The 19716-nt window shown below is 41.0% G+C and overlaps 1 protein-coding gene across 1 annotated transcript in view; it reads left to right on the top strand.

Annotated features, from left to right (window-relative positions):
• LOC113440202 (NACHT, LRR and PYD domains-containing protein 12) overlaps positions 1–19716 on the top strand; it is a 432514-nt gene that overhangs the window by 384226 nt on the left and 28572 nt on the right. The window contains exons 5-6 of the mRNA XM_087928375.1: positions 3874–3951; positions 13000–13170. Coding sequence (XP_087784501.1) covers positions 3874–3951; positions 13000–13170 — 249 coding nt within the window. The remainder of the gene's footprint in view (positions 1–3873; positions 3952–12999; positions 13171–19716) is intronic.

Below are 19716 nucleotides of genomic sequence, written 5' to 3'. Positions count from 1 at the left end.
ATGTGTTCCTCAACCAGAGATACTCAAAGCTAATCATCCTAGATTATCACCCATCTAAAAAGGAGAGAGCAGATGAAATTCTGGCAATGGGAAGGAAACATGCTGAAATCATCAGTAAACGAGCTAAGTCTTCAACCAGCATTGAAGCATTATTTAACCCTGATAAAAATGGATTCATTCCACAAGTTGTTGTGTTACAGGGAGCTGCAGGATTTGGAAAAACCATAACGGCCCAAAAAATTATATTTGATTGGGCTTCTCAACAACTTTACCAGGACAAATTTAATTATGTTTTCTATATTTGCTGTAGAAAGATGAATGTCCATGCAGAGTCAGAGGAGAGTAGCATTGCAGAGATAATTTCAGAAGAATGGCTCAAGTGTCATGAATCCAAAAATGTTATTCGAAACATACTGAAGAATGAAGAGAAGCTTCTGTTCATAATTGATGGGTTTGATGAATTAAGGTATTCCCTTGATCAGCCTGAAAACTACCTTTGCACTGATCCCTGGAAAAAGGAGCCAGTGAGAATTCTTTTGATCAGTTTGTTTAAAAAAAAGCTTCTTCGTAAATCTTCTCTTATAATCACAACAAGACCAGCTGCTTTGGAGAAACTCCATCAATATTTAAAGTGCCCATGTAATGTTAAAATATTTGGGTTTTCCGCAAAGGAGAGACAAGAATATTTCTATAATTTTTTTGAAAATGGAGACCAAGCAACTCAAGCTCTCAAATTTGTGAAACAAAATGATACTCTCTTCACCATGTGTGTCATTCCCCTTGTGAGTTGGATCATCTGCACAGTGATGAAGCAGGAGATGGAGAGAGGCAAGGATTTTCAGAAGACACCATACACTCTTACTGCAATCTATATGCTGTATTTCTCCAGTTTGTTAAAGTTTCACCATAAAGAAGTCAAACAGGATGTCCAATCCAATGTGAAAGGTTTATGCTTTTTGGCTGCAGAAGGAGTCAGGAAACAGAAAATATTTTTTAAGGAGGAAGAAGTCACTCTAAATCAGAGAGACTTCCTTTCCCTTTTTCTGAATGAAAGCATCTTCAAAAGGGGCATTGGTTGTATTAAATCCTACAGTTTCGTTCACTTAAGCTTCCAGGAGTTTTTTGCTGCTTTGTTTTATATTCAAGAACCGCATTCTGAAAATTGGAATAAAAATTTGCAGATGCTATTAAAAAGAGATAAATCTTTTGGGCTTGATTTTGCAGTAGGATTTCGCTTTCTTTTTGGTTTTTTAAATGAAGAAAAAAGAATGACAGAGTTGAAAAAAGAGTTTGGATGGGAAATTTCTCCTAAGATTAAAGAACTCTTATTAGACTTTGTAAAAGATAATATTCCAAAAAGGAGACCTAATTTCCAATTGCAAAAAGAAATGTTGAGTTATTTATATGAGATACAAGATGACAATTTTATAAAAAATGCAGTAGGTTGTATCACTGAAATAGATTATCAGTGCAACTCAGATATGGAATTGATGATCCTTGGCTATTGTGTACAACACTGCCAGAATTTAAAATACTTTTCTGTTAAAGGTTCTGCATTTGTAAATCATGCAGAGACAGAAAGTGAGTAAGTATTTTTGAAAATCTGTTGAATATTTCATTTAGTTTTTCATCCTGCCACTATTCTCTAACCTACTGTCTCAAATATAATACTAGAGAAGTAAAATGCAATTTACACGTATGCATAAATGTCTTTTTGCAGCTAATTTAAAGAAGGTTCTCAATCCTTAAGTGGAGACAAGAGATGGGCTGGGCGGGCTGGAAAGCTGATTAAAAATGAACAGTTGTCCTTTGGTAAGGCCAACATCAATCAATTTCTCTCACACTTAAAGAGCCTGATAATCAACAGGAAATGTTCAGCTCAAGATTAGAGAGGCAATTGCTGTTGAGATCTAGAGGTTCTAACAATTTTAAATAAACAAAAAAACTTGATTATTTTATTCATTGCGCAATACTGACAGTCTTTTAAAACTGATTGGAAGTTCATTTGGCTTTAGCAAAGTTCAGGATCTTTCTCCCTTTAATTAAAAAGAGCTACATGCAATACCCTCAAATGTTCTGTGGAACTACATTTGAAAGTTTCATTGCATGTAAAACTTTCCATCTTACATGGCAGATAACACAAAAAGGTGCTTCTGTAATAATTAGAAACTTCTTAAGCTCTTCCCTTAAAATAAGGCCATTTTGAAATTAGTCGTTTTTAAAAATGAAAGACTATATAGTTTTACCTGAGATTCTTATTCAAACGCTACCTCACTTTTCATGTCAAATAAGAGGAGTGGATTGAGAAATTAAATAAATTTCTTCTAGTGGTGTGACTTGGACACAGTTTTTGGGAGAATATTTTCTTTGCTTCAGCACTGAATTGATAAAGGGCTCATTTTCTAGTCTTGCTGAGAAAATTGTTATACTGAATAATAAACCGTAAGATTAACATTTAAGGACTCTCCTACAAAACTTTATGGGGTCACAGTTTTTTACTTGTTTCATTCTTATGAAACATTGGCTGTGATATAGATTTGTTTTTCTCTAATAGAAGGAGACAAGAATAATTTCCTCATTGTAGCTTTTAGCTGCTTGTTTTCTGTAGGAAGTGAAGCTGGCTGAAGAGCTCTTTTTCCACATTTCAATCTCTTATCCTGCTTTAGCCACAGGTGTGAGCTGATGTCCTGCTCAAAAATTAGCAAAAGTTTATTACGTATTTGCAAATATGGGTGCACAAGAGGTGGACCCAGATCAAAGTATGTGTTAGATCTGGGAGGATGGTTCAAGAACGGAGGCAAGACTCAGATAGCAACAACAGCTCTTTATTAGTGACTTCAGATCTGAGCAAACTATCCCAGCCACAGCAGCCCCTTATATAGGGCTGGTTGCGGCTAGGCAGCCAATGAAGGCGATTTGAGTTTGCCGCTCTTGGCAGGGCCAATCGCGGCAGCCTGTTTACTGGCCAATCGCATCAGTCTATGGCAACCAATCACGATCGGTTATTCGTGGGCCAATCAGAGTTGCAGGCTTTCGAGCCTGCTAGTCCGGAACAGTATGGAAAGGGGTTTTTATACTTGTACTCAGCACTGTCCTGGTTTCTCACTAGCTGAATAGTAACAAGCAGGGGTGTGATTCTACTGGTTCTGTCCACTTCTGTAGAACCGGTTGCTCTGAAGAGCAGCAGACAGAAAGCATACATAGAACTGGTTTTGGCTGACCCGCCTGCCTGGGCTCTTTCCTGACCTTTATTTCCTGCTTTTTCAACTGCTGCGCACTTGCATGCAACGCTGTTCAGCTGTCCAGGCAGCTAGCTGACGATGATATACATGCACACGTAGCGCATGCCAGGTGTGCATGTGCGCAAAGCGTGCATGCTCGTGCAAAACATAAAATCACCAAAACGCTGGTTACACTGGTCGGATCTCACCTCTGCTAACAAGCTTACAACCTATTCAGAGCACTTATCAACAAAAGATCCCTAGCTACAGGGCAATAATCTCCCTAGCTACTGCTTAGAAAGCTCCACACCCTTTTCTTTTTAGACTTTTCTGAAGTACATTGTTAACTATAAGAACAATAAAAAAGTTCCTTCATATTTCACAGTTGTAAGTAAGGTGATCAAATGGGAGCTTCACTTAATGGCTATCACAACTTTTGGCTGTAATGGATAGGTTCAACACGGTTGTTGGCCAAAGACTACTTGTAAATCTTACATTTACAAAATGGTCTTTTTTCTAGTACTGCAATCTGAATGCATTTATTTGCAATTACTTTTCAAATGGACTGGAATGCCAATTAGATTTGCAAAGTAGAGTAACTGGAAACACTGAAGCGAAAGTCTGAAAAGCAAAAATATCTTTCCCCTTTTAGGGAATGGAGTTTGGATGAAAGATATATGGAAGATTTCTTTCAAGCACTGACAAAACTGAGAAACTTAAGTACCCTCAGGTATGTAACTGCTAGAATTTTATTCTAGATGTTATTGATAAAGAAATCTCTGCAAAATATTAGCAATCTGCATATTAACCTAAATACTGTTACAGAAGTCTCTCATCAGTTTCTCATGGTCATCAGTAGAGGAAGCTTTACTGGGGGTTCCTGAAGCCTAGGATGGAACTGAGTTACAACAGACATTGAGAGACAAGCAAGGAGAGTTAACTTAAGTATTTTTAGGGTACATTATTTTCATGGGAATTCCTTGATTAGTGGCAGGGTATAGTGTCAGGGTCTCCTCTGAAGTGAGAAAAGAGAGGGACAGGACATGCTTTCCCACCTGTACTTGTGGCTTCATAACAGGTGGTCTTGTGTGTTTATGATGTTTAAGGGGTAAGTATTGAAGGTTAACAAAGAGGCTACTGCACCCTCTTGGATGGGTTGAATTGATAGCTGAATCAATGGAAGTGCTTGGCAAATAGTAATCTGCTCTCAGTAAATGGAGTGAATTAGAGTGGCTGTGTGGATAGTTGGCCAATGTGGAATTGGTGATGGAAACACTGAGGAAATGAGTTGACGGGGATTAGGCTGGGAACTGTTATTTCTTTTAGCTGTCTTCCAAAGAGGAAGAATCCTTCTCTAGTTCATCACAAATACATGAAAAAGCAACCAAACTTATATTTCCCGTATATAGAGATCTTCATCTGAAAGTAAATGTTATTCATTGGGTTTTCATGTTATCTTCTCATCATAAATCTTAGTAATAAATCTTAACAATCAGCTATTGGTCCTATTCTTTCCAAGTAATCATGCCACCCCACTTTGCTATAAAAGAAGCCTGAGCAGACAGTAACATGGATACAGTTTTTCTTTACCCAGTTTTGTTTTTTCATCAGCCAAGACCCCTGGGTTAGGAAAGGGGATAGCAACAATTGTATATGGCATCTTGGCAGGGAGCAATTGTGCCTCTTTATTGATACCTGGTTGTAAGTGCCATTATATGAGATTGTAGGGACAGGCTGGGGATAGTTGCTGCCCAGCGGTATTACTTGTATTTCATTGCTTGACTGTGGTGGAGTCCCCAGTCTAAGAATGTTTCAGGTTTGGGGGATGAAATCTAGTGTTACTGCAGATGTCATGGCCTCCATTATCTTCTCACTGACCTCACTTGTATTGGCAACCATATGTTAGATCTGGATTGCACAGGACAGTTATCCATCATCACTGGGGGACCATTGTAATTACTATTTCCTTAAAACAACATCTTAAAGCACCCAAGTTCTGTGAATAAAACCTGAATGGCATTTTTGAATGTGAGGAGGAGAAAGCTCAGGGCTGCACTAAGAAATGAACAATCCTGTGACTGGTGTATGTGGTTTCAAGAGATGTAATTGAAAGCTGCAGAACTAAAGCTTCTCAGTGTCAGGGAAGGCTTATCAAAATAGCCAACTAGTCTTAATTGAAGAGTCCGAGCATCAGTAATTGTTTTGCATTCTTTGATAAATATTTGGTAGTCCCTCCTGTCCTTCTTTATCTATGCTTAGGAAAACAAAGTAGCCTTCTTCCCCACCGCCCACCGCAAAGTAGAGTTTATTTTCAGAACAATTTCACATAAACACATCTGAGCACACATGTACACACACAAACATAGAATATTGGAAATAGAAATTTTAATTTACATTATAATAAGAGAGATTTAGTGTAAGATATATGACTATAGTATATTACTCCAATCATGATCGTAAACATCAGTAACGCTTTTCCTCTGAAATGCTGAAAATGTAATGAAAAGCTCCTTCCATATGTGGTGGAAATATTTCATGCTCAATAATACTGGTAAATAATTCATTGTCGTCTGGAACAAATTTTGAAAGTTGTAATCCATTTCACTCTGAGATATTCTTTATTAAGGATTACTAAACCACACATTTCTTTAAAATATACTGAATACTAGGATTGAGTATATTAAAGCCTACAAGATGTGTATGCACATACATGTATGTGTGTGTGTGTGTGTGTGTGTGTGTGTATGTGTATGTATATACATATATATATATGGATCTTTGGTTATTCGGGTTTTCTCCCGCGTAAGATTGGCAGTATCTAGGCAACGTTTCGATGAAGTCTCATTCATCATCTTCAGGCTTCTGTCTTCGGCTCTGTGCTTCTCAGAGTGATGTGAGCTTGCAGCTGCTTCTTCCTTTTAACTGCTAGTGGGGTGTGACTTGATTGGGTGGGGGCTTGGCTGTGTTCTGATTGGGTGGGGGTGTGTTCTGATTGGTTGGGGTTTGGCTGTGTTCTGATTGGTTGGGGGTTGGCCGTGTTCTGATTGGCTGGAGGCGTGTTCTGTTCAGGTGGGGGCTTGGTTGTGCTCAGGTTAGTCTTAGTTGCTGGGGATTTGAGTTGGTGAGCTGTGATCTTGCTGTTTGGCTTCGAGCTCGTGGTCGTGCTGCATCTTCATAGTGGGTGTCGGTTTGCTTCATGTATGGCTCGGAGGGGTTTGAAGTGGGTAGTGATGCAGCTGTAATGCGGCTTCTGGTCCGTGGTCGTATCTCATCTTCTGAGTGGGTGTGAGTCTGTTTTCTACATGGAAGTGTGGTGGTGGCATCTTGTGTGGCTCTCATGGGTGTGGGTCTGGTGTCATTCTTCATGTTGGGTACTCGTCTGTTCATGAGGGCGGGTTTCCAAATGGCTGGTAGGCAGGAGGTGTCATCTCGTTTGTTCATGCTGTGTGGGCGTTTTTCTATCTCTATGGCTTCTCTGATTATTCTGCTGTTGAAGTGTTCGGTTTTGGCGATAGTTCTGGTATTTTTAAAGTCAATCTCATGTCCTGTGGCTTTGAGGTGTTGGACCAGGGAAGAGGTCGGTTCTTCTTTTTTGATAGAGTTCTTACGTTCTTCGATGCGTGCACTTATTCTTCTGTTAGTTTGTCCAATGTATGTGGTGGGGCAGGCAGTGCAGGGGATTTCGTATACTCCTTGGTTTTCTAATTTGATTTTGTCTTTGGGGTTTCTTAGGATGGTGGATATTTTTCTGTTTGTGCAGAATGCTGTTTTAATGTTGTGTTTTTGGAGGATCTTGCTGATTTTGTCTGTAGTGCCTTTTATGCTTAGCCGATGAACAACACCAAAAAACCGAACTACACACTCTCACCAACATACTAACAGCCAATGGATTCCCAAGAAAGAAGATTACTCACCTAATCCAAAAAGAAACCCCAACCAAAATCCAAGACAGAGAACAAGAAAACGGCAAAGCCCTCCTCCCATATATAAAAGGCACTACAGACAAAATCAGCATTAAATAATCAACTGTATATATCCCCTCCAGTAAATCCCTAAAATAACTTCTTAATATCTCTCATTTTGTCTTCATTTTACTTATAATCATTAGTAATCATATTTTTTAATTCATTCCCATTCCTTTGTTTTGATCCTCCAAAAAAGAAAAGGGTTCATAACACATTTTACATACAGCTCATTATATATATATATATATATTCATAGGTCTAGGTGTGTTCGGGTCTTTTCCCGTGTAAGATTAAGAGCATCTTGGCGAGGTCCCACTCGCCATCCTCAGGCCGGTGCTTTTGGCTTCATGCCAGTGCAAGCATATATATATGCACATACACATACACATAGACATACACACATACACACACACACACACACACACACACACACACACACAAAATTATACATTCCTAAAATATTTCCCAACAAGTTTTAAACTAAACACCGATCTGTATTCCATGTGGTATCCCCCTTATAGAATCCATAACCCTTATCTCTGATTTTTTTTCGGCTTTATTATTTCTTTTAATAGCCAACTTTCCCTTTTCTTGATTTCATCAAGAAAATAGCCAACTTTCCCTTTTCTTGATTTTCGAAAAGATGGTCTTCTATCTTTTCTTCTAGCATTTTACCCATCTTCTCTCCCCCCCCTTTCCTGTTCTCTCTTTTGAAGTTTCCTTTTGTATAATTTCTTCTTTTGTTTAATCCTGGGAGCGTTTTCTCTTTTATTTATTAACTCTGTCCTCAATGTCATAGTCTTAATTCCTTTAATGTTTTTTTGGCAATGTCTCTTGTTCTCCATGTCTGTCTGAACTTCTTTCTTCTTCTTTTAACTCTGCCTCGCTAGGATTTCTTTGTTCTTCTGCCATCGCCATTATTTTCTTTTCCAATATTTCCAATAATTCCTTTCTTTCTTTCATCATTCCTTTTACCATTTGTAATTCCAACTTAAAGTCTTTGTTTATTTCTTCCATTTTTGTAATCAGTTAAATTATTAATATTCGGAGTCTTTTATTTCAATCTTTGTCAAAAGTCTCCTTTTATCTTTATTTCTCGTTAATCATTCTGTCTTTTTATCACAGTCAACCCCCAACAGTCCCAGGGAATTGCATTTGTAAATCCTCTTAGTAAAATTTCTCCCCCCCCTTTTTAATTTCTGGGGTTCTTATTATTTTATTTGTTTCTTATTTCATAACAAGTCCAGTAAGTTTGCATGCAATTTTGTAGGGGAAAAAAATCTTTGACCATTAGATGGTGCTCTGTATCACTTTCCACTTTCCACTTTTCAAAATTCTTTTCATTTCTCTTTTATTTATATTAAACATTAATCTCCAACCATTTCCACAATTAATCTTCTTAATAATAACCAATTCCAGGCAATCCAGCATCTAATTTTGCCCTGGGCTCTAATTCTATGGCACAATCAATGGCTCGATGGGGAGGTAAAACATTACACTCTTCTTCACTGAATGCCTCAGCCAAGTCTTTGTATTAGTCAGGTACCTGGGGGTTATCTGGGAGAAGGTGGGATGCTATGGATGCTGGCTCAGGCTCTGGGTTCAAGCTGACTGGTGGTTTTGTAGTGAGCAGAAGTGGGGACAATGGGCCCGGTCCAATAAGGATTTTTCTGAATCCATCCTCCCATTTGATCATCGGGGCCCATTTGTCTAGCCAAGCAAGTCCCAGTATGATTGATTCTGACATCTTGGGGGCCACTATAAAGCATATGAGTTCGTGATGAGGCCCAAATTCCATCTTGATCAATTCTGTCATTTGGGTTGCTGGGGTCCCCCCAATTAAGGTTCCATCCACTTGCTCAAATCTGATTGGGTGTTTTAGCAGGTTAGCCTTTATGCCCAATTGTTCAATGATAGGGAGTCCGATAAGACATCTAGAACACCCAGTATCAATGACAGCTTCTAACTCTTCGGCCTCCCCCGTATTTGGTACCACTAACTTGACCTTGACTGTAAAAGATATGATGGGATCACTCACCATTGGGTCATCTTCCCAGGTCGGGTTCTCAGGGACGTGGTGCCAATCTGGTGGTCTGTTGCTCCCATCTGCACAGAGGGGGCTTTCCCAGGATGTGTTTGGCAAACCTGCCAATGCCCGGAGGTCTTCCTTGATTCTTCTGACCTCTAACCGCTGGATTAGACTTCGACTGTGGTGCTTGTGGTAGAGGAGTAGGGGCCAGACAGTCTGCTGCTCTATGGCTGGCTTGGCCACCGTGGTAACATTTCAGTCCCTGGTGGGTCGGGTACGAGCAGTTTTGGCTGGTCCGGTCAGCGGTCTCCTAGCCACAATTCTCTTAGGCGGGGCTACCGGAAGAGGTTTCCTATTTGGGTTGATGCTGTGATCTAAGCTAAGGGAGTGGCATACCACGATTGTAAGATCTCTGGGATTCCCCTAATTTCACAGACCTTCTTTACTTCTGGATCAATGGCATTTTTAAAGTAGTGTAAAGTCATTCTTTCAGGCCAATCCATGATGTGGCTTGCGACCCTTCTAAAGTCCCAAATAAATCCTGACAAGGGTTGCTTGCCTTGCCTCATTTCCATTAACTTGTCTTCATTCTCTGCTACCCTGTCTGGATTTTCAAATCTGAGTCTTAACAATTGAATAAATCTGTTTGCATCATGTAGTTCAGGGGCTTGTTCGTTGTGTAGTTGGGCCACCCAGTCTGAAGCATCCCCTTCATTCATCCCATCTGTTATGATCGTAACCAAATCCCGCTCTGTGGCATATTGATCTCCAAATTGTTCTATAAGGGATCGAATTCGAGCGAGGAAGTAATTGAAATGTTCACGGTGGCCATCAAATACAGCCTTAAAGGTATTTGGTCCAGCCTGGGTCGTGGTTAGGGAGGTGGCACATGCCAGGCCCCTGCAGGTTGAACTGGAATGAAAGGAACCGGCCGGGTGGTGTATGTAGGCTGGGTAGGCCCCCTGAAGCCTGGCTGGGTGGTGCTTGTTAGTGTTTGGGGACAAACCCCCAAGCAGAGTGTGCAGCAGCAGTCAAGCCAGGCAGCCAAATGAGAGAGAGAGGCTGGGCCCAAGAGTATACACACACTGGAGACAAAAACACTGTTTGTAGTTTTAAATAGTTATTTTATTCATTTAGAGTTTAAGCATTGTCATTCAGTCCATATGTCATTTATCCAATATATCCATCCAGTAACCTAGTCCATTAAACTAGTCAGTACAATGTCTTTATCTGCTCCTTCCGATACCTTTCTCTCGAAGACAACGCTGAGTATGCACAGGATATCAGCTCACCAAGTAAACAGTCCTTTTGTTCAGTAGAAACGGTATCCAGCACAGTAGCCAAGAAGCAGACGTCTCATACAGGAGTAAAAAGCAGGCAGCAGACAGCTGAGAGACCAGCGATCGGTGACCAGGAGACCAGAAACCAGGCCAGTAACCAGGAAGGGTTACGTTACTCTCACTGCCTTTTATTGCTGCTTGCAACCGCACCCTTAATTATCTAATTACATTGCAGTTTGGTGCTTAAAGCTACAAACACTTAAACCTAGGTTTATATATTTATTCACCCAAACCTAGTTGGTGTATCCATATACCCAACAGTGCTTCTCTGGAATAGGGGTACCTGTGGCCTCGCTGCAGGTTGGGGTTGCATTTGTGGTTGCCAGGAGGAAAATGGGCATGGCCTGGTTCCCTGGACAGGTGGAGGGGGAGTGGCTGCTGTCTGTTGTCTGGGCAACCCCCCTTCAGACCATGGCTGTGTTGGTGCTGGGTGCCGTTGGCACTGAATCCACCCCTGGCCTTGATAAAATCCCCACCTGGAGAGATACTCTCTGCAGGGGGCAAAATTCCTTCTGGAAAATGAGGGGATTGCCTCGAAGGTTGCAACATACCTCTGTCAGTTGATGCTCCTTGCTGGGCTCCTCCAACTGGCATCTGTATAATCTCCTCATCCCTCACGATACTTGGGTAAGTGAACATAGGTGGTCTCAAGCTTCCACCCGTCCAAACAGACTGTGAGACCAAGCCTGTCACCTTTAAATTCTGGAACTGTTGATGTAAATCTGCCTCCAATGGACTACCAGGAAAAATCTTGGGTTTGACTCCAATTGTCTCTCTTCCCTCCAATCTGAAAGAATAGCAATTATGCCTGGGGCTAGAGAAAGATTTCTCTTCAGACAGCTGGATTACCTCTGAGTTATAACAACTTCTTGAGTTGAAATGCTTCGGTATAGCTGTCAAATCTCTTTCCTCTACTGCCATTCTGAAAGCATCCATCATCTCCTCCAAACAAGGGCTGGCAGATCCAGTTAGTGCTCCGGAGGGAGGGCCCCCACATGCTCCCTCCTGTACATCTCCAACTTCGGCTGATTGTTGATCTTTTTCCATCTCTGGGAAAAGACCTCCGGGGTATCAGCCAAACCCCTTCAAAAAATAAAAGTAGACTTTGGGAAATAAATGTAAGGCATCCAGAAAGTATCCATGATATCAATCACTCCGAGACATATTCTCTCCAATTGGTTTATTTAGGAACAGATCTGGTACGTCTAAGGCCATTTCCCAAAGTGAAAGTATTTTTGCACGTTACACAGAATCCACCTTTTCTCCTTCCACTTCTACACTTTATAAATCATGAGAGCCAATTAACTGCAACTGGAATTTCTTAGTACGGCATAGAGAATAACCTTGAACTTTTCAACTCCTCCACCCCCCTTCCATTATGTGGCAGCTGAATTTCAAAGCTGTCACCAGGTATCAATTACTATTTTTTATTTTTTCCCTTTGACACGTTCAAGTTCAGTTTAGCTATGCCTGTTTGGTGTCAAAAGTATATTTATCCAGTTTAAGCAAATATCTTCCTCCAGCTTCTTCCTTTCACGGTTCAAAGCCACTCTCAGCTGTCAAAAACATTTTTTTCTTCACTTTCTATGTCTGCTGCTTTAATTGTCTTTCTTAAAAATTCTTATAATTTTAATTCTGGGGTACCTTGTATTTGAATGTTGGACCAAATTATCCTGGTTTTATTGCCTTCCTCTTCTTCACCGCTCCTGCACAATCTTATCCCAGTTAGCTCTTCCTCTTCAGGGTGGCCATATTCGACCACTCTGAAGGGGCTGTCTTCGAAGGGGAGTGTTTGCCAATCCAAGGAGGGGAGATACGGCTCCCCTCAACCCAGCTGGCAATCTTCCCTTTCCTCACCACTCCTACAGGGTGGCTCTGGCCCCAAATCCGGATGATCGGAGCCCTCCGACAGGAGAGCACGGATCAAAGCTGCGGACGATCACGGTCTTCAGTCCATCAGCGAGAGAGACATCACCGGAAGCCTAGAAGTACATTCTATTTGGAATATAGATAACAAATAAAAATAAAAATTGAAAATGATGTTTGATATCTTTTGATGAACAATGGCTAACCAAATTGTGGGGATATACTTTGATGTCTAAATTAACTTCTTATTTTAAAATAAAATTAGATTTAGAAATTCATTCTATTTGGAATACATTTTAGATTACAGCTGCACACATGAAATGTGCCAAATCCAAGATTTGCATTCTAGAACTTATTTTTTACTTTGACATATAATCTACATATTATTTATAGGATATTTTAATGTAGTGTCTGTATTTAACCACATGATAATTTAGATCTGTGGATTATATGCCCATAATTATTGCTTTTAATTGCTTTTAATTACTATTGTCTGTACCATCTATTTTTATATCTGCTATTACTGCTAACTAGAAGATATAATTTGAATTCTTCTGAATAGTTGCTGCATTTTTCAGGTTCATTGGATGGTCCTTCACAGAGTCCTGCAGCAGGCATTTTACTGAAGTCTTCAAGAAAAACCAGAGATTGAAAGAGTTAGAGTTGTTTCTTGAGGACACAGATGAGAAAGCAGAGGAATTGCTGTGTGAGGGACTCCAACATCACGTCTGTAAACTAGAAATACTACGGTGAGTGATCAGTATTATTTTTACAGTTTGGTATGTGTTGCTTTCTCTTGAATTCTAAAAAAGTATCCATGGAAAGATAAATACAGTTGTGATATTTAACCATATTCTCTTCTCTTCTTTTTTCTAAGATACAATTCTATCTATGATTATAATCAAAATGGTATAAAGATAGTTTTCTGGATGATGTGAGATACTTTCTTAGCTATTAAGTGCTGAGATTCTCGTAGATAGTCTAATTTTTGAGGGAGGAGATCAGTTCCTAGGATTGAATTCAGAAGTTTATAAATGTTCACTCAGCAATGTGCAGATATGACAGTAATTATACTGATTAAAAAATCTGCAGCTGTGTGTAGATTTATAGGTCTATAATGTTTGGTCATTCTTTGAGAATTCTCATATACTTTAAAATTTTTACACTTTATGACAAGATTTTATCTGAAATTTACTGCACGCTTTTTGTTATTTGGGTGGCTTATATCATATTGTTAACATTTCTTGAACTTTCTCTTCAATTTTTTACTAACTTCCTTTAATACTGTAAAGATCCCTGAAAATTTCTTCTGCTGAGGATTTTGGGAATCTGCTTTAATATAAATATTGACTTGCAAGGTAATTGCTAATCTACATTAAGTACTTTAGTTTCCATCTACATTCAAGAGAGACTTGCCTTCCTATGTGTAGCATTTTGATTATTAATATTTTTATTTATTTTATTTATTTGTCAAGCAAGTATTAGATAACAGGTATAACTATAAGCATGGTTTTGAATACATGAAATGGATACGAATAAAAAAGAAACAATAGGACAGGGACAGTAGGCATGTTGGTGCACTTATGCACGCCCCCTACAGACCTCTTAGGAAAGGGGTGAGGTCAATAATAGACAGTCTAAGGTTAAAGTTTTTGAGGTTTGGGGAAGACACCACAAAGTCAGTTAGAGTATTCCAGACATTGACCACTCTGTTGCTAAAGTCATATTTCCTGCAATCAAGTTTGGTGCGGTTTACCTTGAGTTTGTACCTATTGTGTGCTCTTGTGTTGTTATGGTTGAAGCTGAAGTATTCATTGATAGGTAGGACATTGTAATATATAATTTTATATACTATACTTAGATCGAACCGAAGGCGGCATAGTTCTAGGTTGTCTACGTCTAAAATTTCAAGTCTGGTGGCATAAGGTATTCTGCTACGTGTAGAGGAGTGGAGGATTCTTCTCATAAAATATTTCTCAATTGTACTAATATCCGATATGTAATGCGGGTTCCAGACTGATGAGCTCTATTCAAGTATTGGTCTAGCAAATGTTTTATATGCTCTAGTTAGTAGAGTGATATTACTGGAGAAAAAGCTACACAGGATTAGGTTAACAACTCTTAATGCCTTTTTGGCTATGTAATTACAATGGGCTCTAGCTCTTAGATCATTAGAGATGAGTATTATTATCATTGAATAATTTGCATTTACCAAACTTCCAGAGAAGCAATGGCAAACTTGGAACTTCTCTGTGAACAACAACAACAAAAAAAGGACTCAGGATCATCCCCAAGCACTCCAAAGAACAGCTCCCCATGAAGAGAATGTAAGACAAGTTTAGAGTACTGGGTGATAAGGGTGTGCCCACCTTTGCAAATGTCACTGTCAGTCCTGTTTGGGCAAATTTCCTTTCTTAATCATTTATGTAAATTGCTTGTTAACTGCTTTCTGGATAGTAGGATCCTTCAGAATAGTAACTTTGATTACACTGGGTGATTCTCCTTCAATCCTCACCAAAAGAAATTTTGTGGTATAGAAGATATGAAGATTTTGAAATTAAGTGCAAGAAATCTTTCTATGGGAAATGTTGTTGATTGGGAAAATATGGTAAGATGGGACTTTGAAAGTTGGACACTAGAGGGAATCAGAAAGAACTTAAAATTATAATTAAAGGAGAAGAGACCCATTAATACAGAATGGAGGAAAATAGTCTAACTTTGGAAAAACGCAAGGATATTTGGGAACAATTTACTCAAAAATTATTCTTAAGATTGTCTATCATAAATGTGGATTTAACAGAGATTGTGTAAGAGGAAAAGTTTTTCTGGATAAAACTGAGATTGTGGCTGATTAGAATGTGTATTCTAAAATGACAGATCACAACAATGATATGGAAAAAGTGTTACCCCAGATATACAAATGAAATCAGCTTATGCTTTATTAACTAATACACAAATGACAAAACAGAAGGGCAATGGATGACTTTTTAGCTTGGATTTAAAGAAGAACCTTGTTAAAGCCTTGAAGGGTTTTCTGATAGAGATAAAGAGCAAATGAAACAAAATCAAGTTGTAGGAGACTATGTAAAGAGATTAAAGGTCAAAGCAAAGGGAAAAAGTGTAAAGTTGTTTTATTTGGTGAAATTTAAAATATTTATGTTGTTATTCCTTGTAACAATGAATTTTTGCTGATCAGAGACATGAAAGATTTGATTATATAGATAGAGAATGGGAAGAAACCTTTTGTTGTACATTCAGAGAATGTGAAAAAAATTACTGTGTTAAAAGCGGCGGTGGGATTCAAATAATTTAACAACCAGTTCTCTGCCCTAATGACCGTTTTAAGCAGGGGTGGGATTCAAATTTCTTAACAACTGGTTCTGTGGGTGTCTGTGGGTGTGGTTTGGTGGTCATGTGAATGGGGTGGGAGTGGTTTGCTGATTGGGCATGGCTATGTGGTCATGTGATGGGTGGTCATGGCTACATGGTCATGTGATTGGGGTGGGTGTGGCCATGTGGCTGGCAACCCAAATTTAAGTGGTCCTCGCTTAACGACCAGGTCCTCGCTTCGTGGCCAATTGCTTAGCAAGTGCTTTTTGCCAGTTTCCAAGGCCTGGGGAGGCAGGTGGCCATGTGGCTGGCAACCCAAATTTAAGTGGTCCTTGCTTAAGGACCAGGTCTTCGCTTAGTGGCAAATTGCTTAGCAAGTGCTTTTTGCCAGTTTCCAAGGCCTAGAGAGGCCCAGGCAAGGCCCGGGCAGGTGGCATGTGTCTGGCAACCCAAATTTAAGTGGTCCTCGCTTAATGACCAGGTCCTCGCTTAGTGGCCAGTTGATTAGCAAGTGTTCTAATTTACGAATGACCTCCATACAGCTACTTGGCCTGTTTTTGGTATTTTGACAGACACACACACACACACACATATATATACACACACACACACACACACACACACATATACCCTTCTAACCCTGTTATTTTTGATTCTGTAAGGATCTCCTGCTGGAGCAGGGGGTTGGACTAGATGACCTCTGAGATCCCTTGTAGATTGCTGTGCTGCTTCAAAGTCTTCTGAAGCCAGGGTTTATGTCCTTACTTCGTCTCCTTTTTTCTCTCTCCCTCCCTCCTTCCTTCCATGTATTTATCTATCCATCCATAATATATCTCATTTACTTTCTCCTGTCCTCCCTCCTCCCTCCCTCCCTCTTTCTTTCTTTCTTTCTTTCTTTCTTTCTTTCTTTCTCCCCCTTCCTTCCATCCTCCTTTCTTCCTTTCACTTCCTTTCTCTCTCCCTTTTTCTTTCCCCTTTCTTTCTTTTACTTTCTTGTATCTCCCTCTCTCTCTTTCCCTCTCTCTCTTTCTGTATCCCCTCTCTTTCTCTCTCTCCCCTCCCTCTCTCCCTCTTTCTTTGTCTTTCTTTCTGTCCCTTCCTCCTTCCCTCTCTCCTTTTAAAGCTAGGAAGCCCACATGAGACACACACATACACACACACCCAGAGGTGGGATTCTCCTAGTTTGACCCTGTTCTATTGTCCTCTGCCTCTCAGAGAATAAGCCTGCAGGCAGAGACTGTGATTTTTAATCTTTGTGCAGGGTCTTCAGAAAAAATACATGCAATCAACAGAAACAAATGAGGCAGCTTAGAAACAAGAGGATGCTCAGAGCAACCCTAGTTATACAGTATTATAGAATAAGAACACCCCAGAAGAAAGGCAATAGCAGGAAGGAAGGAAGGAAGGAAGGAAGGAAGGAAGGAAGGAAGGAAGGAAGGAAGGAAGGAAGGAAGGAAGGAACCGCCCTACTGAGGGCTACAGAATCATGCAGCCTTTAACATTTCAGATTGGTGACCCTTCCTAGACCCAACTGGTGCTTCTTATTGTATCTACAGTACATGAGTTTCAGCCCCAAAGATGCTCCTTCTCCCCAGGAGCCAAACCTTCAATTCTGGATGAATACTTCTGCACCCTTTCACTCTTTGTTCCTCAACATCCTTCTTACATTGGATCACAAGCTATTGGACCAGATCAGGGGGGAGGGGGGGCAGTAGCCACCCAGTTGTGGGATTCTCTCTTTCCCTTGCTTTCTCTCTCTCTCCCCTCCCTCCCCCTCTCTTTCTCTGTCTCCCTCTCTTTCTCTCTCTCTCTTTCTATCTCCTCTCTCTCTCTTTCCCTCTCTTTCTCTCTTTCTCTCCCCTTCCTTTCTACCTCTCTTTCTTTCTTTTTCTTTCTGTCCCTTCCTTCCATCCCCTCTTTCTTCATTTCACTTCCTTTCTTTCTTCCTTTTTCTTTCTTGCTCTTTTTTTCTCTCTCTCTCCCTTCCTCTTTCTTGCCCTTCCTTCCTTTCTTCTTTCTCTCTCTCTCGCACACACACACAGACACACACACACATGAGTGGTGCCATTTTAAAGCCCGCTGCTTTAAGAGAGAGGGGACCTTGCAATGGGGCTTTGAGCACCCCCCACCCCAGCTGTCGCTGCTCCACTGGGAGATGCTTTCTGAGGGCTGAGGCAGGGAGTAATCACGCTTAAAGTGGTCCCCTTGGGAGGGAGGAAGAAAAGTTCAGCAACCCTTCTCCGGAGATGCTCCCAGTGCCGTGTGTGCATGCTCTACCAGAGAAGGAGTAGAAGAATTGCCAAACTTTTCTTACTCCCTTCCCTTCAGAGAGGAGCTGCTCAGAAGGCAGCTTCTGTCACCGGGCTGTCTGTTTATGGTCCCCCTTCTCAACCCCTCCATGTCAAAGTACCTTAAAGGTACAGGCTGCGGCAGCTGTCTTCACTCTGGGGGACAGGAAGAAAAGTTCGGCAACTTTTCTCCTCGGACATACACACACACACACAGGGAGTCGCCCACGTGCCGACTCCTTGCAGCGCCAGAGGGACTCGCCCATGCACAGAAGGTCCCAGCCTCATGTGTCCATACTCTGTGAGAATGCCCGAGGAGGAAGACAGGTTTTTCTTCCTCCCTCTTCTGACACATATTGGCCAGGGAGTTGAGCAGTGTCAAGTGGAGTAAGTGTCTTCCCAGCCAGTGCAGCAAATGCAAATTTGCAGATACCCCAGGATTCCTGGTTTTAGCTGCAAGAACTGCAGACAGTCTTCCTTCCCCACCATACACATCCCTCCTCCCGCTGCCCCATGTGAGGCAGGAGGCCCGAGGGAAAGTGCCTGGCCGAAAGACACAGCCCTCCATGATGGAGCCCTTCCCGGCAGTGAGGGGAAGAGAATGCTTTCTCCTCTTGCTGGCAAGCATGGTTCTGTCCTCACGGTGGCTTTTCTGTGGCCAGCGAGGGGAAGAGAACGCTTTCTCCTCCCACTGGCAAGCACAGCCCCATCCCCACGGTGGCTTTTCCCTGGCCAGCGGGGGCAGGAGAACACTGTCTCCGCTCGCTGGCAAGCACGGCCTCCAGCCCAGGCAAGCCCGGGGATGGGGCAGGGTATTTGGAGACAACACAGCAGCCTAGGCTGGCCCGGGTGTCGACTCGACCGGGGCTTGCTTGTAGGGTCACTCACCCAGGGAGATCAGGGCCACGGTGGAAAGCAGGCAGCAGTGGCGGGCAAAGGCAGGTTAGCAATGGCGGGCGAGATGAGGAATAACTGGGCGGGGTGGGGACTGCACGGGCAGGAAGGGGCAGGGCCAGCCAGGGGCACGATTTACCAGTTCTCCGAATGACCCAGACTCATAACATCATGTTCTATAGAACCGTTCCGAACCGGGAGAAAGCCACCCCTGCTTCTGTAGTTGACAACCAGACTGGAATTTTCCTGTAATGTTGTTTTCTTATTTTCTCCTATATCAACAATAAAGAACCTTGTATATAGTGTCTCTTGAAATACCCATGAGTCTTACTTTCTTTATACCATAAAAAAGCATGCCATCCCAGTAATAGATCATGACCTTCTCGTGTTAATAATCTAACATTCCTTAATAAAACCCATACTTTAACCCATATCAATGCCGCCACCTGATAATATACTTCCCAGTTAGGTGAGCCAAATCCTCCTCTTATTCTACCATTTAATAACAACTTAAGTTTAATTCTTGCCTTCTTCCCCTGCCATATGTATTTCAATATTATTTTATTTAAGTCTATAACAATTTTTCCCCTAATTTAATTGGAATAGTCCAAAACAAATATAAGATCCTTGGTAATATATTCATCTTAATTGTAGATATTCTCCCTATCAGGAATAATTGTAGATTTTGCCAATTTTTTAAATCTGTCTCAATTTCTTTTATAAATTTAACATAATTATCTTCCTTCAAAATTCCACATCTTGCTGTTAGATATTCCACATCTT

The sequence above is a fragment of the Pseudonaja textilis genome, chromosome 1, assembly GCF_049901715.1.
Source record: "Pseudonaja textilis isolate UNSWEBS1 chromosome 1, rPseTex1.2, whole genome shotgun sequence".
In the NCBI taxonomy this organism is placed as follows: Eukaryota; Metazoa; Chordata; class Lepidosauria; order Squamata; family Elapidae; genus Pseudonaja; species Pseudonaja textilis.
Note: the sequence above shows the minus strand (reverse complement) of the source record. Positions and strands in the feature narration are given on the sequence as shown.